At 38.8% G+C, this 10,014-nt stretch overlaps 1 protein-coding gene across 1 annotated transcript in view; it reads left to right on the top strand.

Annotated features, from left to right (window-relative positions):
- Positions 1–10,014, top strand: part of CARMIL1 (capping protein regulator and myosin 1 linker 1) — a 337,821-nt gene that overhangs the window by 307,738 nt on the left and 20,069 nt on the right. Inside the window, exons 30-31 of the mRNA XM_019668166.1 lie at positions 2,929–3,041; positions 8,465–8,894. Coding sequence (XP_019523711.1) covers positions 2,929–3,041; positions 8,465–8,894 — 543 coding nt within the window. The remainder of the gene's footprint in view (positions 1–2,928; positions 3,042–8,464; positions 8,895–10,014) is intronic.

Below are 10,014 nucleotides of genomic sequence, written 5' to 3'. Positions count from 1 at the left end.
ATGTGAAATGATAGTTTTAGTTTCCCCTTGATTAAGTCCGTGGCTCAGGGAAAGAGAATGGTGTATACTTTTTTCTTTACACATTTAAAAAACAAGAAAGAAGAGAAGGGAAGAAGGCTGTGACAGAATTCTCACAGAGTTGGCATATCCCAGGCGGTTCCATCCTGGGACTCTATAGCACAAGGGTGCGTCCTAGGTAATGGATTATGGCCATGGGTCTAAATAAATCTAGCTTCTTCCTGAGACTTGGTGAACTGAGAAACATGGCATAGCTTGCTTTCCCTTGGGTTCATAGTGAAAATATACTGCCTTAGGATTTCACAGTGCTTCCGTTTTCAAAGTGCTTCCACATATAACAACTCTGTAAAGCTACCACACAGGCACTGTCACCCACGTTTTTCAGCCAAGGAGGAGGAGGTTGTAGCTTATCTTTGTGACTAATATTTGGTAGCAGCAATCATTTAGTATTATCATTGTCTTGTTTTTGTTTGCTTGTTTCTTTGTTTTGCTAGGATTGAGTAGACTTAGTCCACCCTAAGTCTATTGTAGCTTTTCTAGAGCTTGTCCTTGACCTCCAATACCCCTACTGAGCTTTTTCAGGTGACAGAATTCTCAAAGCCAAGATATGGACTGTTTTTACTTTTATCGTTTATGATACCAAATGTGTCACCACACTTGGTTACCATATTTTATTAAGATTTTTTTCATCTATGTGCATCAATGAGAGAGACCTAATAATTTTTCTTGTCTAGACCATCCATCTAGTCTCATCTAGTTTGGGTTTCAAAATTATACTATCTTTGTAAAATTAGTTGGGAAGTGTTCTCTCTTTTTCTATCTCTGAAAATTATACTAGCTCTATAAAATTAGTTGGGAAGTGTTCTTTCTTTTTCTATCTCTGGCACAGTTTGTATATACCAGAGATTTTCGGTCCCTCTCCTGAGAAGCCATCTGGGCCTGATGTGTGTGCACATGATGCTTTTGTGTAGATTTCTTAACTAGGGATTTGCTTTCTTTTGTTATTGATCTACATAATTCTTCTTGAGATTATTTTGGTAATTTCTATTTTTCTAGGATATTGTCCACTTAGTCTAATTGTTCATTTAATTGTATATAGAATTCTTGTAAGTTTTTAATCTCTGCTATGTCAATAGCCACATCCCATTCTTCATTTCTAATGTGTTTTAATGCCTCTTAATTTTGCAAGGTTGTTTCTTTCATTAGTCTTGGTCTTTTTTTAAACAATGTATATGCTGACAGGAGCCAGTTCCCCCAAAGGCAACTTGAGATTTGCAAATCAGGATTACAGAAAGTAACTTTCCCACCATTCTACCAAGATATAAGACGAGATATCCTAGCCACATGAGAATTTGTCCTTGTGCCCAACAGAATGGACAAGATACATGTTCTTTCCTAATGGCCCACAACCTATCTATGTGAAACATTAATTTAATACACCTTCATGGACAAATCAAGCATGTGAGTAAGTTCACTGTGAGTTGTCCATTCAAAGAGATATGCTAACTTGGTGAATAATTTCCTTAGAACTTCTTACCAGCTTCTCTCTTGAGACCCAGGCTATCGATTCCTTGCTAGACACCTGCCCCTGGACTTCCAGAGCACTTTAAACACTTGGGTGAAATTGCACTCATCATCTTCTTCCCCAAGCCTGATCTTTGAACTGCGTTCCCTAGAAACCACACTCCCATTCACTCAATCTAGCAACTTGTACCTCATCTTAAGCATCTCTTTTCTTTCTAGTCTCATTTCTCCAGTCCTTAAGCAGCCCCTCACCTCCTCCAGATTAGACTAGACTATTACAGGAGTCTTTCATTTGTGTTCCAAAATAGATTTCCCTACTTACAATTCCTGACTTCTCCAATATATCCTTCATGCTGCCCCAGAATTACCTGACCAAAATACACGTTGGACCACATCACTTACCTGTGGGCTCCCTATTACTTACAAAGTAAATTCCACACTCAGTGTAGGATTCAAGGCAGTTCACCATTGGTCTTTGTGTTATTTAGTTGGGAAGTTTTCATTCAGCTGGAGGTAAAGAGAAATACTCAACTAAAAATGACTTAAATGATGAGAAATATTTATTTTCTCACCTTACAAGAAATCCAGAAGTCTCCCAGGTGTTGTCCACCATTCTGCTCCAGCATGTTGGCTTTTGTCCTCAGGCCTGCCCGCTTTTGAACTCCAGGTGGCTGCTGCAGCTCAGACATGACACCCTCCCTCACATAAACATACAGAAAAAAACACATTCCTTCCTCTGCAAGAAAACTTGCCCAGCAGCCCCTAGTAGATTTTCCCTAATATTTCTCTGGCCAGGATTGTATCACATGCTCCTGCTAACAGTCATAGCCTAGGAGATAGAGTTGTGGTATTTGGTTTACACAAATAAGTATACACATCTTGAAATCAGGGTTCTTCCAGCAAGAAAGAAAGAAAGCAGGCGAGAGGGTTTGGAGTGGCCACTATTACTATCCACCAGAGTTTACACTCAGCAGTTAACCCCATGCACACACCTCAGGTCCCTGGCCTCTGGTTATTATCACCATTCTCAAAACTTAGCGCGTTTCATTGTTTTATGCATTCTTTCTTCCTTTACCGTATGCCTCCATACCATTCTCCACCTTTAGAAACACTCCATTCTTCACAGCTGTTAGATCTGAGCTGCTTCTGACATACCATCAGCATTAATCTTGCACCAGGCCATGTGTTCATAGTGTGTTCCTCATTTGTTTCCTTCTGCCCTTGTCACAGTTGTACATGTGACTTCTATTCCAGTAGATAATAAAGGCCCTGGTTTATTCAGTCTTGTCCTTCCTATGGCCCTTATCACAGTGCCTTAAATGTAGCAATAAATGTTTGCTGAATTAAGTTGAATGCCAATTAACATTACACTTGTTTGGTTTGCAGGTCTGTGCTGCCAACATTGTCTCCCACGATGGTGAACAGAATGGTCTCATGGGGAGAGTAGATGAAGGTGTAGATGAATTTTTCACCAAGAAGGTGACCAAAATGGATTCTAAGTGAGTTCAGAGTCATTACTAATAATACTTTTTAATTTCACATTTAAATTACTAACAACTAACAATTAACTTTGTATACTAAGGCTCATTTACACACACACACACACACACACACACACACACACGTGTATATACATGTTTTTTAATGGAATTTACTGTTCTGATGGTTTGCAAAATGTGATCTCTGGGCCAGCAACATCACTTTCCATCCCTATCATCTGGGATCTTGTTAGGAAGGCAAATTCTCAAGTCTCCCCCAAACCTACTGAATCAAAAACTCTGGAGGTGGTGCCCTGCATTCAGTGTTTGAATAAACCCTCCAGGGGATATACTGAGCATGCTCAAGTTTGAGACCCATCATGCTATTTTAAAACAGACCACAAAACGTACCATCCCAAAGTGTTTGTCTAGGGTGTTATCACCTTCACTTGGATGATTCTATTACGGGGCAATGAGCTTCGACAGCTGAAATTACTTATATCTAAATTCTCCTTGTTCATAATCTCACATATATGAGGGCTGTACATCATTGCTAGGTGGCACAACCTCAACAGTGTTTCAAAATGACAACAGAATTAATGAAGAGGCTTCAGAGTTAGCCTCTGAAATGTTCTGTCTGCATTTTCTTATTACTAGGTGGAGTTTTCTTAAAAGATGGCTTAGGGGTACTTTTATTAACAGTTGTTTAACTTAAAATACTCTATATTCTTTAACATTATTGATACCAAGTTTTTAAATCCCTAACTAAATGGAGATCCATCTCAAAATACACTCTTAACCTGGATTTGTGTCTACGAAGTGTTCTTCACCTTGAGATATCAAATTCAGGAAGGAATTGAAACCATATGATAAGCCGAAGGTGGGCAGGCCGATCACAGGTACGGAAGAAACCAGCCTATTCTGCGGATTGATGTGCGTTATCTTGCCTCAGCAGGATGGTGAGGCAGAATTTTTATAGCCATAACAGTGCGACTTACTGAATGTTATAAGCTTCTGGACCCGGTCATTTATCTTTGACACTGGCCTTGAAGGTTGGCATACTAAGAAAAATTCTATTCTATGCCTCAAGAACCAACCTAAATGTCATTTATTCTTTGAAGCTTTCCCATAACTGCTCCCTCTGCCCGCCATGTTAATTGCTCTTTCTCTTAAGCTGACTCAACACTTTTTTTTTTTTTTTGTCCTCGGAACACATCTGTGAGGAGAAACATAATCCTCAGTGAGTTTGTTTGTTTTTATAGCTAAGGGAATGGATGAACAGATTCTCAATGTTAAAGCATCAAGCAATACCAACATAAACAGACCAAAACTGGAAAGTCCCTCTTAATGATTTGCTTTCAAGTCTTTTTTCCCCATAGAAGGCTGCTGTTGTTATTCAGAAGCAAATGTGGGTTTTATTTTTCATTCTAACGTAAGTGTCTGACGCAGCCTATGATGTGTAGTCAGCCCTCAACCACTATTGGTTGAATGAATGAAGATGATCTAGGCCTGTGTATAAACTACAGATAGCATTGTAGGCTCTTTTTTTTTCCCCAAACTTTAGAAATGGATATTTAGTTAGAGGAAAGGTCTATGTACGTTTGACCTGAACCCCGTGTGTTGCTATACCTGCCCCAGTGTGATTTCCTCTACCCTACATGCTACGTCTTTAGTAGGCTTAGAATGAAAGTTGGGCATATTTTATAAGGTATAAAATCTGCTTTCTACAAAGACACTGCTCTAGGAGGATTCTGTTATGTTCCAGAACAAATAGAACCGGATACATTAATTTTCATCATATAGTGATGGACTCTACTAGAAGTTGTGATTTGTTTCATTTCATTTTGCTATATAAAAGCAGATATTGTCAGTTTGATATGTAAAGGTCTGAGCATAGGTAAAACCATGAAATGATGTGAAGAAAGTTTGAAAATCACAGTTTTATATGCTTATAATTTAAAATGTCATACGTTCTACAAGACTTTTTATCAACAACAAAAAAAGTTCCTTGTTTCTTTCCCTGTTCCTCAGATGCAAGTAATTCCTATTCCTTTAGCTGTTCATTTATTTTTTTATTAGTTTCATGTGTACAAAACAATGTAATAGTTAGACATTTATACCCCTCACAAGGTGATAACCCCCTCCCCCAATCTACTACCCCTCTGACATCATATAGTAGCTGTTACAATTCCATTGACCCTATTCCCTATGTTGTTCTCCGTACCCTGTGACTATATATATATATATATATATATATATATATATATATATATATATAAATAATATTAATTATATATATTAAATTATAGTTGACATTCAGTATTATTCAGTTCAGCTTCAAGTGTACACTGTAGTGGTCAGGAATCTACACCGTCCATGAAGTTGACTCCCTAATAAGACAAGTGTCCATTGCATACTCTACGAAGTCTTTACATTATTGATTATATTCCCCAAATTGTCTTTCGTATCCCCGTAACAATCTTGTGGTTACCAATTTGTGCTTTCTAATCCCCTCACCTTCTCCCTCATCCCCACCCCACTCCAATCATCAATTTTTCTCTGTATCTCTGAGACTATTTCTGTTTAGTTTGCTTATTATTCAGTTCTCATATATATGTGAGATCATATGGTATTTGACTTTCTCCGTCTGACTTATTTCACTTAGCATAATGTTCTCTAAGTCCATCATATCATTGCAAATGGTAAGATTTCATTCTTCTTTATGCCCGAGTAATACTCCATTGTATAAATATACCACAGTTTCTTAATCCAGTCATCTACCGATGGGCATTTTGGCTGTTTCCATGTCTTGGCTATTGTGAATAGTGCTGCAGTAAACATAGGGGTGCATATATTTTTTTGAATTAGCGTTTTGGGTTTCTCTGGATAGATATCTAAGAGCAGAATTGCTGGGTCATAAGGTAGTTCCATTTCATTTTTTGAGATACCTCCATACTGATTTCCATAATGGCTGCACAAATCTGCGGTCCCACCAACAGTGCACCAGGGTTCCCTTTTCCCCAAAACCTCGCCAGCACTTGTTGTTTGTTGATTTATTGGTGATAGCCGTTCTGACCGGAGTGAAGTGGTATCTCATTGTGGTTTCTATTTGCATTTCTCTAATGACTAGTAAGTTGAGTGTTTTTTCATGTCTGTTAGCTATCTGTATGTCCTCTTTAGAAAAATGTCTCTCATGTCCTCTGCCCATTTTTTAATTGGGTTAGCTGTTTATTTTTTACTTTGCTTACATATTCCTTAATAACATTTTTTTTGCTATTTTCTGTTTTTCAGATTTAGATAGTAACTATAACTGTTGACTTCTTACTATAGCAGATAATAGTAATTTAGGTCTTACACACTCTGGCCCTACTGCCCAATCCAGCTAACCCATGCAGACAAACACACACACACACACACACACACACACACACACACACACACACACACTTTCCTCTCCCCATCTTCTAACTTCTAATTTAGTTATATCTAAATTGTTGGTTCCATCAATATTGACTGTTGACTTCATTATAACCATGTAAATACGCATAACTGAGTTATATGTATACTATGACATTCCCTTTCCTAGACAACATTGTATTTTCCCTGGGGTTAATAATTGTCCCATTTTCATTTGCTTGGTTTCCTGTGTTGCTATCACTGACATACCTCTAAGTCTCCAGTAAAGGGATAAACTCTCTCAGTTTCACCTTCATGGACCATCCTTCACTGCTGTCTTACTGACTCCACTGTGACGACCTATAAGCCCATTCCACTGCTGTCATCCTGGGGTCTCCCTTCCTCATCTGCCTGGGTCTTCCTTCCCCTCCTTCCTGTATCCTTTTCCTATTTCCTTTGGCCTGTGTCGTCTTCTTCCTTACTTTACTCCCTTGTTTGAGTGGAGCACCTCCTGGGCTTGCTTTCTGAGAAAGGAAGCATGAGAGATGAGTTTCTGAAACTCATGTGTTTTCATTGTGATTAATAGTGTAACTAGGTTTAGAATTCTAGATTGGAATTCATTTCACCTTAGAATTTTGAAAACTGTTCCCTTTATCTTGGAATTTCTGGTGTTTCTATATGAATCCAATGTCATTTTAAGTTCTGATCTTTGTTTGTAACTGATATTTTTCCTCTTCTCCAGAAGCATTTGGGGTCTTCTCTTTGTTTCAGTATATTGAAATTTTGTGATGATAATGATCTGGGTCGCTCTTTTTTGTTTGTTTTAACCCATTTGCTGGGCACTACTGGGCCATTTCAATGTGGAGATTCACATCCTTTAGCTCTGAAATTTTAAAACAAATATTTGTCTTAATTTTTTCCCTTCCTTTTTCTCTATATTCTTTTCCTTAAACCTTCAGTATTCAAATTATGTGTTTCCTCTATTAATTCACTAGGTTTTTTTTACCTTTTCTCTCCTATTTTATCATTCTTTTTATTACCCTGCCCCCCATTTTCTGAGAAAGTTCCTCAGTTGTGTCTTCCGATCTTGAGTTTTCCACTTCTGTAATCACATTTTACTGCTATTCTTTTTTTCATAGTTGCAACATTTTTTCTCTGTCATGTTGAAATGGAAGGGGCACTAACGAAATGCATTTGTTTCTGGGCTTTTCCTACTAATGCTTTAGTGGTCATCTTTCCCAGATTAAGTCAGTTTTCACTCATTACTATTTTGCCTTCCAGGCTTTATTAGTTTTTCCTTTTCTCTGAGGTTTACACCTTTTTTTTTTTTAATCCCTTGCAATGGTTTTATAGGACACTCGGGAGCTAACAGTGTTCAATCTGCCAACTTTAAATGAAAGGCAGTGATGGTTCATCCCACTCAGCCCATTTTATTTCCACTTTCTCCTCATCTAGTTCCCAAGTTTCTGAATATTCTTTTTGACAGTCCTCTGCCAAAGCTGTCTATCTTCATTTTGTTGCCTCTTTCCGTGGTATTACATTTAAGCAAGGATCCAAGTCTTTGTGTTGAACACCAAGGGTGGGATTTCAGATGTTATCTAATGATAACATGGAAGGATTTTCGGGGGTTATTTGGAAATCTGGCCCTTTTTATTGTGCACCAAATTAAATGAGGCAGTCACTGCCCTGCCACCTTCCCAGCTCCTCACCCCTGTGTCTAGAGTGCAGACAGCTTTGTTGGAAGTTATTTCAAGTGGAGAGACACTTGACTATTGACTAGAACATTTAAATATTAAACAAACTAACCTCTGCTCCCAGTCCTACCATTCTCAGTCTTAGCTTGTCTGTGCCTTAGTGCCCTCATCTATGGATATAATAATAATATTCCACCTTCCTCTTTATTTCCTAAGTGCAATGACTCTCTCATCAACTTTCAAATGCTTCAGAATGGTTGCCATACAAACAGCAATCTTTTTTATATTTTGACTGATTGTTGCTGGAACTTGAGTTACAGTAAAACCAGCAGGATTTGTTCTTTTGAATCACAGGAGATCGTCAGCAAGAGGCTCAGATTTTCATGAGCTTAGTGAAGGAAGTGATGAAAAGAAAAAGCGAGATTCTCGGAAAAGTGGCTTTCTCAATTTAATCAAATCCCGGTCCAAATCTGAGCGACCACCAACGGTCTTGATGACAGAAGAGCCCTCCTCACCAAAAGGGGTGGTTAGAAGTCCAGCCATAGATACACCCAGGAGGGACATGAAGCCAACCGAGCACAATGGCAATTCTGAACGGATGGAAGATATAAAAACACCCGACTCCCTTGAAGAAAGTCAAGGGGAAGACATGGGAAAGGTGGAACGCAATGACAGCAAGGGCAGCCCGCAGGGAGGGCGGAGGTACGGGGTCCAGGTGATGGGCAGTGGTCTGCTGGCCGAGATGAAGGCCAAGCAGGAGCGGAGAGCGGCTTGTGCACACAAGGTAAGGCAGGGGCCCTTTTGACTCGTCTTTGGGTTTTTCCCCCCATGGGTGAGAGAGGTACAGAAAATTAGCCTGTTGGTTAAATAAAAATCCAAAAACCAAAGACTCTTTTCTGAAGAACCGAGATCACTGACCACAAAGGCATGGTCATGTTTTCCCTTTGGCGCTAGGGCCAGGCTCTTCCCAAAAGCCACAGCAATTGAGGTAAGTTGGTGACTGTACCTGCCCAGGTGCTTCCTGTGCATTTTATAGAAGTGTGTGACAGCAGCTCCAGAGAAATGCTTGAATCAGGGAAAAGACTGAGTCTGTTGAATTGCGGTGGAGACCTGAGGGTGACTGGAGATAGGAGAACTGACATCGACAAATAAAAACACTGAAGCCAGGTTCCAATTATAGAAAGCTAGATTTATTTTTCACTTGTTTCATAATTTATTCTCTTTTTACAAACCTAAAAATTCCTTGCGATATTCCAGATTTAAAAGTCAAAAAGCCAAAAACTGCACATCAATTTTATTTGAAGTATCAGAATAATTGTTTTAAGTTCACCTCAACGAACCCGTGATTTTCAGAAAGTACATGGGTGGGGAGGACTGTTTATATTACTTACAAGCAACTGATCATTTTTTCATTAAATTCTGTCTCCCACATGATTTTACCAACTTCCCTCCATAGTTCTTTCTACCTTCGGTACCCCGTTATCTAGCAATTTCCTGGTTACAGATACCTCCTACCTTACTAACCTTAGGGAAGAGTTGAGGGGGACTATATAACTCTATTCTGCCAATTCAACATGGGAGGCATGAGACAGCCTTCACTGGTCAGAATTCTGAATAAATACTATGAGCACATCATTGATGAGTTGGATGCCCTAGAAAATGTTTATATTTTAATCTGTTTTATAGGATTTCTTTGAAACAGTAAATGTATTGTTTTCACCAATGAGCAGTTTATTTTATCACTGTCTCCATTGATGAGCAGTTGCCTTTTGGTGGAAAGATGAGACGTGCTGCAGGGCTTTTTCCATGTGCTTTGGATTTGATATGTAAATTGGCTGAAAATGACCAAGTCCTTATGGTTTAATATTTTTATTTGTTCAAGGCTTATACCAGCGATGTCTTAG

Source organism: Hipposideros armiger, unplaced genomic scaffold (assembly GCF_001890085.2).
Source record: "Hipposideros armiger isolate ML-2016 unplaced genomic scaffold, ASM189008v1 scaffold_519, whole genome shotgun sequence".
Taxonomy (NCBI): domain Eukaryota; kingdom Metazoa; phylum Chordata; class Mammalia; order Chiroptera; family Hipposideridae; genus Hipposideros; species Hipposideros armiger.
This window is presented reverse-complemented; position numbering and strand designations above follow the sequence as displayed.